Source organism: Callithrix jacchus, chromosome 1 (assembly GCF_049354715.1).
Source record: "Callithrix jacchus isolate 240 chromosome 1, calJac240_pri, whole genome shotgun sequence".
Classification (NCBI taxonomy): domain Eukaryota; kingdom Metazoa; phylum Chordata; class Mammalia; order Primates; family Cebidae; genus Callithrix; species Callithrix jacchus.
The window spans coordinates 140,677,486-140,691,691 of record NC_133502.1 but is presented as its reverse complement, the minus strand read 5'-3'; the positions used below and the strand labels follow the sequence as shown (position 1 = coordinate 140,691,691).

The 14,206-nt window shown below is 45.7% G+C and overlaps 1 protein-coding gene across 4 annotated transcripts in view; it reads right to left on the bottom strand.

Annotated features, from left to right (window-relative positions):
• UBE2R2 (ubiquitin conjugating enzyme E2 R2) overlaps positions 1–9,726 on the bottom strand; it is a 112,936-nt gene extending 103,210 nt beyond the window's left edge. For 3 of the 4 annotated variants that reach the window (XM_035308134.3, XM_078370834.1, XM_002743021.6), the window contains exon 1: positions 8,960–9,726. Coding sequence is in view for 1 of the 4 variants with exons in the window: in XM_002743021.6 (XP_002743067.1) it covers positions 8,960–9,136 (177 nt within the window). In the remaining 3 variants the exon portion in view is untranslated. Of the gene's footprint in view, positions 1–7,522; positions 7,639–8,959 lie in introns of those variants that run through there. The other variant, XM_078370831.1, reaches the window with a different exon arrangement.
• Positions 9,727–14,206: the final 4,480 nt, after the last annotated feature.

Genomic DNA, 14,206 nt, shown 5'->3' with positions numbered 1-14,206 from the left:
GGTATTTAAAGTAGACTATTCACTTGCCATCTTAAATATGTATTCCAACACCTGAATTTTCCAATTATCATATGGAATATCATTTAAGTAACATCAAACCTTGGCGATGTGAACTAAATTGTCATTCAACTTAGTATCTATCATTCCATTCACTTCTGAATCAACTCATTTTGAGGTACATAAGCATAATCTCTGAATAACAATTTCTCACTGAATAAAGTTGATTTTTTCTTTTTTTGAGATGGAGTCTTGCTCTGTTGCCAGGCTGGAGTGCAGTGGCGCAATCTCGGCTCACTGCAATCTCCGCCTCCTGGGTTCAAGCGATTCTTCCACTTTAGCCTCCCGAATAGCTGGGACCACAGGCACGTGCCACCACACCTGGCTAATTTTTTTTAAATTTTTAGTAGAGAGGGGGTTTCACCATGTTGGCGAGGATGGTCTGGATCTCTTGAACTTGTGATCCGCCCACCTCAGCCTCCCAAAGTGCTGGGATTACAGGCATGAGCCACCAGGCCCAGCCTTGAATAAAGTTGATATAACACAATCAAAGTTGTTCAATTTTACTCAAGACATCTCTGTAGTTTTTTGGTTTTTTTTGAGACAGAATCTCATTCTGTTGCCCAGGCTAGAGTACAATGGCACACAATCTCGGCTCACTCCAAACCTGTGCCTCCTGGGTTCAAGGGATTCTCCTGCCTCAGCCTCTCGAGTAGCTGGGACTACTGGCCCATGCTACCATACCTGGCTAATTTTTCTATTCTTAGTACAGATGGTGTTTCACCATATTGGCTATGCTGGTCTTGAACTCTTGACCTCAAGTGATATGCCCGTCTCGGCCTCCCAAAGTGCTGGATTACAGGCGTGAGCCATGGACCCAGCCAACTCAGGTATCTCTGTAGTTGTATGTGAAGCAGTTCAAAAGAAGTTCAGAAACATAAAACAATTAGACCTTTTCAATATGGTCTTTAAGCAAGATGGAATTCTGTAGTCCTAAACTCTGAATTTATACCTCTTCCTCACTGTTATTTTTCCATACCTATACCTAAATTATCAGAGGTAGACTAATTTGCTGGATGGTCTCTTTTCTCTCACCTGTCTCCAAGTGACCACTAATACTAAGTTGGAAAGAGGAACAGAACATTTTAACATTATGGATAGTGGTTATATTGAAAAATGCTCTAATTGGCCTTAAAGCTTTAACAGCTTTGCTTTATTTGCCCATTACAAATGCATCAGAAACGTCCACACCTCACATTTCTGTCCTAATACTTTAATTTACTATCTTTACGGAAGTGACTTTTCCTACAATTTGCTATGCCTTTAATGAGTCCTCAACAAAAACTTTTCCTGACACAAAAGGTAAAGAAAGGAATATCAGAGCCCAAATCCTTCATTCCAGGAAAAAATAATCCTTATTTATCAAATCTAAGACATTGATTCTGGCATTTAAAAAATTTTACCAAAAGATTTCAATGGAATGGTCTCACAACTAGGTTATAAGTACCACTTAGCTGATGGCAATTTTAAGACTTCATGGATTCTAAGAAATTTTTTTTTTGATAGTCCACTCTGTTGCCCAGGCTGGAGTGCAGAGGTGCAATCTAGGCTCACTGCAGTCTCCGCCTCCCACGTTCAAGCAATTCTCCTGCCTCAGCCTCCCAAGTAGCTGGGGCTGCAGGCACACACCATCACGCCTGGCTAATGTTTGTATTTTTAGTAAAGATGGGATCACCAGATTGGCCAGGCTGGTCTCAAACTCCTAACATCAGGAGATCTACCTGCCACCTCCCAAACTGCTGGGATTAAAGGCATGAGCCACCACGCCCAGACATCTAAGAAATTTCTTAATTAAAAACAAGTTAAAAGGTAGAAAAATATGCATCTTGGAATCAACTAAACAGAATAAAAGCATATTCCATGAAACACTGAGGTATCATATTTGGTTTGAAAAATTTTTTAAGAAACAACAAAAAGTGAAACTTCATTTAGTTTCCAAAATCGCTGGACCTTAACTGTGTTTCCATTTATAACATTGCCTTAGTTCACCCAGCACTCAAGACAACTTCAGCTTCCAGAAAAAGAGACCGCAATGCCCTAAGAGGTATTTTCAAAGTTAACTGAGAGAATGGGGGAATAAAAGTGTCTTTAATTTTGTCTTTTTTTTTTTTTTTGAGACGGAGTCTCACTCTGTCACCCAAGCTGGAGTGCAATGGTGCGATCTTGGCTCACTGCAACCTCCACCTCCCAGGTTCAAGCGATTCTCCTGCCTCAGCCCCCTGAGTAGCTGGGATTACAGGCGCATGTCACCAAGACCAGCTAATTTTTGTATTTTTAGTAGAGACCGGGTTTCAACATTTGGCCAGGCTGGTCTCGAACTCCTGACCTCGTGATCCACCCACCTCAGCCTCCCAAATTGCTACCTAAATACCATAAAAAAGGATTCTTAGCTCATCGGCAGTTAACCCTCTGAAAAAAAACCCATAAAATTAGCTTATGCGTACCCACTTTCTCTGAGAAAATTATTCAATATCTCAAAAGAATCCCTGTCTGAAAAGGCAAAAAAAATCATTTTCTTAAAAAATTGTTTTGGCGGCCGGGCGCAATGGCTCACACCTGTAATCCTAGCACTTTGGGAGGCCGAGGTAGGTGGATCACCTGAGGTCAGGAGTTCAAGACCAGCCTGGCCATCATGGTGAAATGCCATCTGTAAAAAAAAAAAAAATTGTTAGGCTGGGCGTGGTGGCTCAAGCCCGTAATCCCGGCACTTTGGGAGGCCAAGGCGGGTGGATCACAAGGTCAAGAGATCGAGACCATCCTGGTCAACATGGTGAAACCCCGTCTCTACTAAAAAAAAAATACAAAAAATTAGCTGGGCATGGTGGCGCATGCCTGTAATCCCAGCTACTCAGGAGGCTGAGGCAGGAGAATTGCTTGAACCCAGGAGGCGGAGGTTTCGGTGAGCCAAGATCATGCCATTGCACTCCAGCCTGGGTAACAAGAGCGAACTCCGTCTCAAAAAAAAAAAATTGTTTTGGCTGGGCTAGGTGGCTCATGCCTATAATCCCAGCACTTTGAAAGGCTGAGGCGGGAGAACTGCCTGAGGCCAGAAGTTCAAGACCAGCCTCGCCAACATGGTGAAACCTCATCTCTACTAAAAATACAAAAATTAGCCAGGTGTGGTGACACAGTGACACACGCCTGTAATCCCAGTTACTCAGGAGGTTAAGGCAGGAGAATCGCTGGAACCCAGGAGGCAGAGAATGCAGTAATCCGAGACTGTACCACTGCACTCCAGCCTGTGCAACAGAGCAACAAGACTCTGTCTCAAAAAAAAAAAAATTTCAGCCAGGTGTAGTGGCTCACGCCTCTAATCCCAGCACTTTGGGAGGCCGAGGCAGGTGGATCACCTGAGGTCAGGAGTTCAAAACCAGCCTGACCAACATAGTGAAACCCTTTCTCCACTAAAAATACAAGATTTAGCCAAGCATGCAGGCAAGCACCTGTAATTCCAGCGAGGCACCTGTAATTCATAGGCTAAGGTTGGCTTGGTTATTTAGGGGGAAGAGGGAAGGCAGAAAACAGATTCGTTCTTTGCAGAATAAATGAGGCACAGGAAATAACGCATGTTCACTTATTTAAAAAAAAATTATTGGCCGGGTGTGGTAGCTCACATTTGTAATCCGAGCACTTTGGAGGCCAAGGTGCGCAGATCACCTGAGGTCGGGAGTTCAAGACCAGCCTGACCAACATGATGAAACCTGGTCTCTAAAAAAAAAAAAATTATCTGGCCCGATGTTGTAGCTCACATCTGTAACCCCACACTTTGGGAGGCCAAGGTGGGAGGACTGTTTGAAGCTAGGAGTTTGAGACCAGACTGGACTATAATGATACCCTATCTGTACAATAAAAAAAAAATTTTATTGAAACAGTGTGATGTGTGAGGCAAGAGGATCCCTTGAGCCCAAGTGTTTCAGGCTGTAGTGAGCTATGATCACATCTTTGCACGCCAGCCTGGGGAACAGAGTGAGACTCTATCTCTTTTAAAAAAAAAAAAGTTTTGAAGAGTTTCCTTAACATAGTTCAGTGTAGGCCAGGCGTGGTGGCTCACACTTGTAATCCCAACACTTTGGGAGGCTGAGGCAGGCAAATCACCTGAGCTTGGGAGTTCGAGACCAGCCTGACCAAGATGGAGAAACCCTGTCTCTACTAAAAATACAAAACTAGGCCGGGCACGGTGGCTCATGCCTGTAATCCCAGCACTTTTTGGGGCTGAGGCAGGTGGATCACCTGAGGTCAGGAGTTCAAGACCAGGTTAGCCACAAAATCCTATCTCTACTAAAAATACAAAAATCAACTGGACATGGTAGCTTGTGCCTGTAATCCCAGCTTCTCAAGAGGCTGAGACAGGAGAATCCCTGAAACCCGGGAGGTGGAGTTTGAAGTGAGCCAAGATCGTGCCACTGCACTCCAGCCTGGTTGACAACAGTGAACCTCCATCTCAAAAATAATAACAGCCGGGCGTGGTGGCTCACTCCTGTAATCCCAGCACTTCGGGAGGCCGAGGCGGGTAGATCACAAGGTCAAGATATCGAGACCATCCTGGTCAACATGGTGAAACCCCGTCTCTACTAAAAATACAAAAAATTAGCTGGGCATGGTGGCGCGTGCCTGTAATCCCAGCTACTCAGGAGGCTGAGGCAGGAGAATTGCCTGAACCCAAGAGGCGGAGGTTGCGGTGAGCCGAGATCGCGCCATTGCACTCCAGCCTGGATAACAAGAGTGAAACTGTCTCAAAAATAATAATAACAACAACAACAATAATGAAATAAAATAAAATACAAAATTAGCTGGGCATGGTGGCACATGCCTGTAATCCCAGCTACTGGGGAGGCCGAGGCAGGAAAATCACTTGACTCAGGAGGCAGAGGTTTCAGTGAACTGAGATGGTGCCATTGCACTCTGGCCTGGGCAACAAGAGTGAAAGTCAGTCTCAAAAAAAAAAAAAAAAAAAAAAGAAGGGCCAGGCGCGGTGGCTCACGCCTGTAATCCCAGCACTTTGGGAGGCCAAGGCGGGTGGATCACGAGGTCAAGAGATCGAGACCATCCTGGTCAACATGGTGAAACCCCGTCTCTACTAAAAATGCAAAAATTAGCTGGGCATGGTGGCGGGTGCCTATAATCCCAGCTACTCAGGAGGCTGAGGCAGGAGAATTGCCTGAACCCAGGAGGCGGAGGTTGCAGTGAGCCGAGATCACGCCATTGCACTCCAGCCTGGGTAACAAGAGCGAAACTCAGTCTCAAAAAAAAAAAAAGAAAATAAAATACAAAAGTCAGTGTTAGGTCTAACAAAGGTGTTCCTAGTAAGGAGACTGAGGGAGGCAGATCACTTGAGGTCAGGAGTTCAAGACCAGCCTGGCCAGCATGACAAAACCCTGTCTCTACCAAAAATACAAAAAGAATTAGCCAGGTGTTATCGTGCAAGCCTGTAATCCCAGCTACTCAGGAGGCTGAGGCAGCAGAATCACTTGAACACAGGAAGTGGAGGTTGCAGTGAGCTGAGAAGGCGCCACTGTACTTCAGCCTGGGCAACAAGTGATACATCTCAAAAAAAAAAAAAAAAAAACTATAAAAAGGTAACTGCAAACTTTAAGCTTTCTGTATCATTTAAATTTTTGTTAACATATCGTAACGAAGGTACTCTTTCTGACTCTAGACTCACTGCTATAATGCTTTAGATTAAATAATACAAAAGTTCCAAGGAGGTTCAATACTCAAGCACCCACATTACGCTACAGTCCTTAGCAGGAGCTATTTGAAAAGATAGTTCCAGCCGGGCATGGTGGCTCACACCTGTAAACCCAGCACTTTGAGTGGCTGAGAAAGGAGGATTTCTTGAACCCAGGAGTTTAAAACCAGCCTGGACAACATAGTGAGACCCCGCATCACTTAACAGATATTATAGTCCCAGCTACTCAGGAAGCTGACGTGGGAGGATTGCTTAAGCGTAGGAGGTGGAAGCTGCAGTGAGCCATGATCACACCACTGTACCCCAAACTGGGTGACAGAACAAGAGCCTGAAAAAAGTTCCTTTCAAAAGAAAGGGAGTGAACTTGTTAAAAGTCTTCATTGGCTACTGACTTGATCAACAATTTATTTTTCTAGTAACATAATAAAATTCCAGTATGCTCCAGGGTAGCAACATAAGAAACTAGACAGAAAGACAGCAAGGCCAAAAAAGATTGTACAGTATGCAGAATGGAAAGAAGAAACTATCTTTGCCCATCCTATATCTATATGGCCCAAAGCTAAGAATCACACAGATTGGAGATATCAAATAAGCAAAAGCAGGATCAATCAAAAAATTCTGTGAAATACAAGTCTCGTGAATCTCCAATGCAGATCCTGTGGTTAAGAGACAAGAGCCCACTATTTCAGGGTGAAAAAGATCAGTTTGAAACCTATTAATATGTAAAAATTAAAGGAGTTACAGTATAAAAAATGTAAAGAATGACTGGCAATCCTGTTGCCTTCAGAAATGACTATGCCAAAAAGGGAAAAGAGTTTAACTTGAAAATAAATTATACTAAATGTTCAATGACTAACATTTCATAAGGGAGAAGAAGAATGGTATGGTGGGAAAGCTTTGTGTCAACTTTTAACTGCAGCTGTAGTGAAACACACTAAAAGCCTTGTCTTAAGACAAAAGCAGTGAAATAAAAACAATGCTTTTAAGCATATCCCCAGTGTTAACTGCTCATGACCATAAATTAGCCTTTTTCTGATAAAGAACTCATGGGATAAAAGACCATATAACAAGGAAAAAAGTAGTAGAAGATAAAATTGAACAAACTTCTCGTGTTTACAAATTTTTATACATGACAGAATTAAAGGTAAAAACATTCAAAACTTAAGAAATCTAAATGCAAAGTAGGAGATTATATCATTCTTTCTAAACAAGGACTGAAGTTCAGAAGCATTTAATTTAAATCAGTGTATGAACACAGGGAATCCCTTCCATACTACCTATTTCAAACAGAGAGGGTTCTCCACATTCCAGACTTACGCACAAATATTACAATTTGCAATCCATTATTTTCTCTCGTATACAATTTTTTTTTTTTTTGCTGTTGTTTTTAACTGTATTGGAGTGAAACTATTCAAACTAGTACTCACTTACTTTAAATATCGGTTGTACCAAACAATGACACTTTTTGAAAATTAAACTTTATTCCAATAACATTAGCCAGCAGATGTTGCTAACAATGCTTTGTTAAAAAAGGCATCACATATATTTTATTTTGTACAACTAATTTTTCCAGTATGCCTAAATAAAAATTTATGTTTATGCTTCAGCATAAACACAGCAATACCGTTTCCACTTTGTTGCTAATAACCTGTATGTTTTCTTAGTAATTTTAAATATCTGCATATTTAAAATATAGTGTAGGCTGACCACAAAAGATGAAGCCTAACAGTCGGTAGGGGTACCACTCTTACATAATATTCTAAAAACGTGCTTTACCTAGGTATTCAGTGACTATCACAGGAGTGAATATTAAACATTGCAGTATCAATCCCATCTTCTATAAAGTTGACCTAATTTCAAGCCTAAAACTGAGGTTTCCACCTTTAGAAGAGTAGAAAACAAGAGTTAAGTAATTGGGTAGTCCTAAAAATACACATCACAACTACATGACTAAGATACTCATTTAAAACTTGTGCCAAGATAACCCCTCCCTTCCAAACTAAAATTGACTCACTGGCCTATTTTACTTAATTTTGGAAATAAAAAAATAAAACTAAATGGATTCCTAAGCACTCATTTCCTCTGTCTCTGCCCCCATCATTTAAAACATTCAAACTTTCAATCTGTGATTAGTCCCTGCAAAAACACGCAAATAAAAACAAAACAAACACTCATTATCTCCAAGTTATCTACCTTGGAGTTAAAAAAAAACAAACAAACAAAAAAAACCACTGGATTCTGGAATGATGACCGCTGTTCTAAAACCATATAAAACAATAGAAACAATGTCTGTGGTCGCTACGGAACCAAACGTCCCACCCAGAGAAGCCATCTCACCTCAAATGATACTTGTCATCTGCGAGACTACCCCTTTACCTACAGTTAACCACTTGAGCAGGTTTCAATTTTGTCTCTAAAAGTGGGAAGCTATCAATCTCCCTACGTGACTCGTTCCACCCTCTGTGGATATTTCTACCTGTAGAAAAAAAGCTTGGCAAACTTGGTGGCACGGTGAGGACAAAGGGCATTTTGAAAGAACCAGTGACTGAGGTAAGCAGAGAATGGGAATGGAAAGAGGGCTAAATTAAAAGTTCACTAAATGGATAATGGAAAGACGACGCGGGCACCCTTTTTTTCTTTTTTAGCCACCCCTAGGGTCCTATTCACCACCGCCCACTGGAATGCAAAGTTGGCACTACCACTACCCAAGAAGCCCAGCAAATCCTCAAAATGTCAGGGCACTAGGCAGCTAATGGAATGACAGGCTGGTACCCCTCCCCCACTCCACCCCCACCCCCCCAAAAAAGAAAAAGTCCAATCCTGTCGGTGCAGGTCACCCTGCCCTCTGGGGCAGTTCCAGCCTGCACAGGGAGGGTTTCGATGGGAGGACGAGAAAGCACAGACAGACCACCGCTCTTCATCCACCCTCAGCCAGGGAAACAAAGACGGCCTCCTCCGCCCGTAACCACTACCCTAACCAGAGAGGCTCTCCCATTTCCCGGTGCAGCCGGCCCTCCCGCCCCCGCCCCCATGACAAAGAAAAGGCACTCGGCGAGCAAGGCCTTCCTGCCTCCACGGATGGGGGAGGGGGCTGCCGAGGTGAGGAGCCCCCTCCACTCGCCCGTGCTCACACTACTGGCCCCAGGAACGGCCAAAAGCTGCGGAGAGCTGAGGCCTCGGCCGCGGAGGCCGAATCCGGGAGGGGGGGGGTACCTTGAAGTAGCCGCCTTCGTAGAGGGTGTTGGGGGGCCCGAAGATGGCCACCTCCCAGTTGTAGAGGTCGGACTCATCCACCAGGGTGATCCGGAAGCCCTCCACCGGTTCCTCCTGCAGGGATTTCAGCTCGAGCATCAGGGCCTTCTGCGAGCTGGTCATCTGCTGCTGGGCCATCTCGGCGGCGGCGGCGGCGCCGGGCCCGGGCCCCAGTCCTCACGCACCGGCCGGGCCGAACCAGGCCCCTCCCCTCCGCTCGCCCTCGGGCCGGACCGCACCGGACCCGGGTCTTCACACACCCGGCGGGCCGGACCAGGCCCTACGCGGCCCGTGGGCCCGCCCGGGGTCGTCCTCACACACGACGCTGGCCGGGCCGGGCTCTTCCCCTCACACTTAGGCCGGGCGAGAGGAGGGGTCGAAGGAGTTAGGAGAATTCGCTCCCGGTCCCGTTCCCGGGCCTCCCCCCCCCGGAGGGGGCCTCAACTTGAGGGGGGGGAGAGGAGGTGGAAGCGGAGGAAGGCGGCGGAGGGCCGGCGATGGTGAAGGGAGGGGGCCGGGCCAGCCCGGTAACGCCGCGCTCGCTCGCCCTCTCGTTCTCTTCGGAGGCCGCAGGGGCCGGAGGGCGCACGGGGCTGGAGGGGGTGGGGGGAGCGCGGCGTGAGGGGGGTCTCGCGGCGGTGGCGGCGGCGGCTGCGCGGGGGGAGGGGCGGCGGCGGAGGAGGAAAGCTAGAGCGCCTCGCGCCGCGGGAGCGACAGAGCCGAGAAGCAGGGAGGGAGGGAGCGAGAGAGAGGGAGGAGGAGCGCACGCCGAGAGGAGGGCGGCTCTTGGCGGCTGGCGGCCCGACGCGCGTGCGCGCGCCCCTCCCTCCCCCACCTCCCCCGGGTCTTCGCCCTCCTCCACCACCTACTCCTCCTTCTCCTCCCGCTTCCACGCCTCCTCTCAGCCTCCCGCGCGGTCGCGGCGCTTTGTGACGCCGGCGCGTGTCCCCCGCCTATAAAGAGCCCAGAGGCAGCGGGGTCTGAGGGTGGGCGCAGGGTGACTGTTGTACGGCTGGACACTGCAGTTCCAAAGGCGTGTCCCAGAAAGGAACCCAGGTCCCCCGGCTCTCGGCGCCCTTCCCCCTGTGGATCCAGGACCTCCACAGCCATCCTGGAACTGGCCCTGCTCGCTGTAGGCCCCTCCCGGTGACACCCAGTCTGCGGTCCCTCCACTTAGTAGCTACTTGATTAGGATGTGCTGAGAATGTGGGTCTTATCGGTGGGAACAGACCTTCGCGCAGGCCAGCCCACGGGCAAGTGTGTCCTTGGACACGTTACCCACCCTGGGTGCGGCAGTTCCACGTGAGAAACAGGGGAAGACAGAAAGGTCAGCTTCTGCTTCCCTTCTTGACTACAAAGAGGAAGTTGTGAGGAAAAAGAGACAATCACAAACTGGGTCTCTAGCCCTTCTCATTGTGATTTGGGGCAAGTGCTCAGGCTGCCCTACGCCTTCTCCATTTGTAATATAAACTACTGTGGTTGAACTTTGACCCCTTAGAGGTCCTTTTGGCTTGAATGTCCACCCTGGAACTGAGGGACTTTAGAGATAATCATAACCAAAGTGAGATGTGGGAAGTCTTTGGTCTCCGTGGTTTAGAATACAGTACTCCTGGCCGGGCGCTGTGGCTCAAGCCTGTAATCCCAGCACTTTGGGAGGCCGAGGCGGGTGGATCACGAGGTCAAGAGATCAAGACCATTCTGGTCAACATGGTGAAACCCCGTCTCTACTAAAAATACAAAAAATTAGCTGGGCATGGTGGCGTGTGCCTGTAATCCCAGCTACTCGGGAGGCTGAGGCAGGAGAATTGCCTAAACCCAGGAGGCAGAAGTTGTGGTGAGCCGAGATCGCGCCATTGCACTCCAGCCTGGGTAACAAGAGCGAAACTCCGTCTCAAAAAAAAAAAAAAAATACAGTACTTCTTTCTCTTAGGAAGGCATGTTCTAGGACAACTGTTTGAAAACCATTTCCTAGAAAAGCCAGAATACTGTGAGAGTTCTACACACACAATTTCGGAATCAGACAGATCTTGGTTCCAACCCTAAGTTCCACACATTATTTCTCCCTGTCTCATCAGTTTGTTTTGTTTTGTTTGAGACAGGGTCTCGCTCAGTCGCCCAGGCCACAGCTCAGCAGCGTGCTCATGGCTCACTGCAACCTCCACCTCCCAGGTTCAAATGGTTCTCCCACCTCAGCCTCCCAAGTAGGACTACAGGTGCATGCCACCACACCCCGCTGTTTCATCAGCTGCTGTAAAAGGAGATTAATTATACCCAACACATGCCATTGTAATGATTAAATGTATGTAAAGCATTTAGCATAGTGACTGATTTATAAACAGGAACTTGGAAGAAAGAAAAAACTTTAAGGCATAGCAGTATTCTGAATACCACCACAACCCCACCTTTTATTGAGACAGGGTTGCCTGTTGCCCAGGCTGGAGTACAATTGAGTGACTATAGCTCACTAGCAGCAACCTCAGTCTCCCAAGTAGCAGGACCACAGGTGCATGTCAGCATGCCTAACTAATTTTTTAATTTTAATTTTATTGTAAAGGAGGGATCTTGATGTTGCCAAGGCTCATCCTTTTTTTTTTGAGACAGAGTCTCACTCTGTTACCCAGGCTGGAGTGCAGTGGCGCGATCTCAGCTCACTGTAACTTCTGCCTCCTGGGTTCAAGCGATTCTTCTGCCTCAGCCTCCCAAGTAGCTGGAACTACAGGCGTGCACCACCACACCCAGCTAATTTTTGTATTTTTAGTAGAGACAAGATTTCACCATGTTGGCCAGGCTGGTCTCCAATCCCTGACCTCAGGTGATCCACCCACCTCAGCCTCCCAAAGTGCTGGGAGTACTGGCATGAGCCAGTGCACCCAGCCAACAACAGTTTTAGATTTATAGAAAAATTGAAGATAGTAGAGGTCCCCTATACCTGGCACCCAGTTCCCCTTTTATTAACATCTTACATTAGAGCACATGTATTACAATTAATGAGCTAATATTAATACATTACTATTAACTGAAGTTCATACTTCCTTAATTTTTACCTAATGACCTTTCATTGTTCCAGGATCTCATCCAGGATACAAGACTACATTCAGTTTTCCTGTTTCCTTAGATTCCTCTTGACTGTAAGAGTTTCTTAGACTTTGTTTTGATGACCTTAACAGTTTTGGAAAAATACTGGTCAAGTATTTTGTAGACTGTCCCTCAATTGCGATTGTGATGCTTTTCTCATGATTAGACTGAGATTATAAGTTTTTGAGGGTAAGATCACAGAGGTAAAATGCCATTTCATCACATCATATTAAGGACACAAATAGCAACATAGCAATGTTGATGTTGACCTTGATCGCCTGGATGAGGAAGTGTGTCGTCTCTCTACTGTAAACTTACTCTGCCCCTCCCTTCCCATTTTCTATACTGTACTGTTTGGAAGGGAGTCACTCTACATGATCCACACTTAGGAAGACACCCCCCTCTTTTTTTTGACCTTTTTTTTCTTCTTGTAGATGAGTTCTCAGTGTTTTAAAACATCCTTTTCTAGCTGCCAACCCTACTGTCCAAATCTTGAGACTGAGCTCTACTGGAATTAGAGCTCCCCTCAGAGAAGAGGGAGTATCCTAGTGAATGCAACCCCTCATATCAAAATGATGGTTTATGTCCCATCTGGCTTTCCCTCCAGTACCAGTCAATTTAGGGACAAGAGGATTGCTGACCTGGAAATGTGAAAGATGATGTTGACACCTTTAATAGCAATATCTGCTGTGAGCAGATAAACAGGCAGAAACGTCATCTTCAAAGCATTTCAGCCTTGAAAAGTCATCACAGCCCCACCCTGACCTGAAGGATGATGAAGCCCTAGTCTAATCCACTGGAACGTATACTTGGCACCCAGACCAGAAGCAGCCTCCTAGGCTCATATCAACTCACAGACTCACTAAGCATCCATTTCGGGCATGCCTCTATGCTGGGAGGTTCACAGCTCAATGTGTTAATGAGTTTTACAATCAAGGGTCTTTATTTTTAGGTCACAGGAACTGGAATTCCACAGAACTAGCTCATGTGTTTTTATTCTAGCCAGTAAGACATTGTTTATTAGTAGACTGCCACTGGGTCTTATTTATCCCTGAATCCTCAGCAACAGGCACACCATCTGACACAAAGTAGACACTAAGCAATTGTTCTCAAGAGACTCATGGCCAAGGACAGGAAGACAATGAGTAATCACAAAATTACAAATGAACCCTACCTTCTATCCCCTGCCTGTTTTCTCTCAGGCACATAGTAGGTACTCAAGACTATAAATTCCAAAACACTGTATCTGCTACTCCAATGTTTGGCACATATTAAGTGCTCAAAACATATTCGTTAAAAGAAGCAATGCTAGAAACAGCTTCCTACAGCTTTCTCATATTGTTTCCTAATAGTATGTAGATTGACTTGACTGATTGGTGCCCTCTGGTGGTAAACGTGGTAAAGAAAACAGCACTCAAAAATTTTAAAATAATATTAAAAAAAAAAAAAAAAAGAAAACAGAGTACTTACACTCAGTGTCAGGCATCACCTGGTACTTTCCCACCAGGGTACATTTTCTTTTTTTTTAAACTGAAACAGAGTTTCCCTCTGTTGCCCAGGCTAGAGTGCAGTGGCATGATCTGGACTCACTGTAACCTCCACCTACTGGCTTCAAGCAATCGTCCCACCTCAGCCCCTGGAGTAGCTGGGACTACAGACACAGTGCCACCATGCCAGACTAATTTTTGTATTTTTAGCTTAAGCGATCTGCCCACCTCAGCCTCCCAAAGTGTTGAGATTACAGGTGTGAGCCTGTAATCACAGGAGGCCCATTACTAATTTTAGATGAAGATTGTGGCTCCTTAAGAAGACTGTCCAAGTTTTACATATATGGTAACATGTTAAATGAAAAAAAGTTGGTTCCCATAAAAGTCTTTTTTTTTTTTATTTTTATAAAGTCATCTCTATTGAAATATGATTTTACATTCAGTAAAATTCATCCTGTTAAGATTTGACAAGTGCAGCTGGGCGTGGTGGTTCATGCCTGTAATCCAAGCACTTTGGAGGCCAAGGCAGGAGGATCACCTGAGGTTGGGAGTTCAAGACCAGCCTGACCAACATGGTGAAACCCCGTCTTTTTAAAAAAAAAAAAAAAAAGAAAAAGAAAAAAGGATTTGACAAATGCATAGTCAT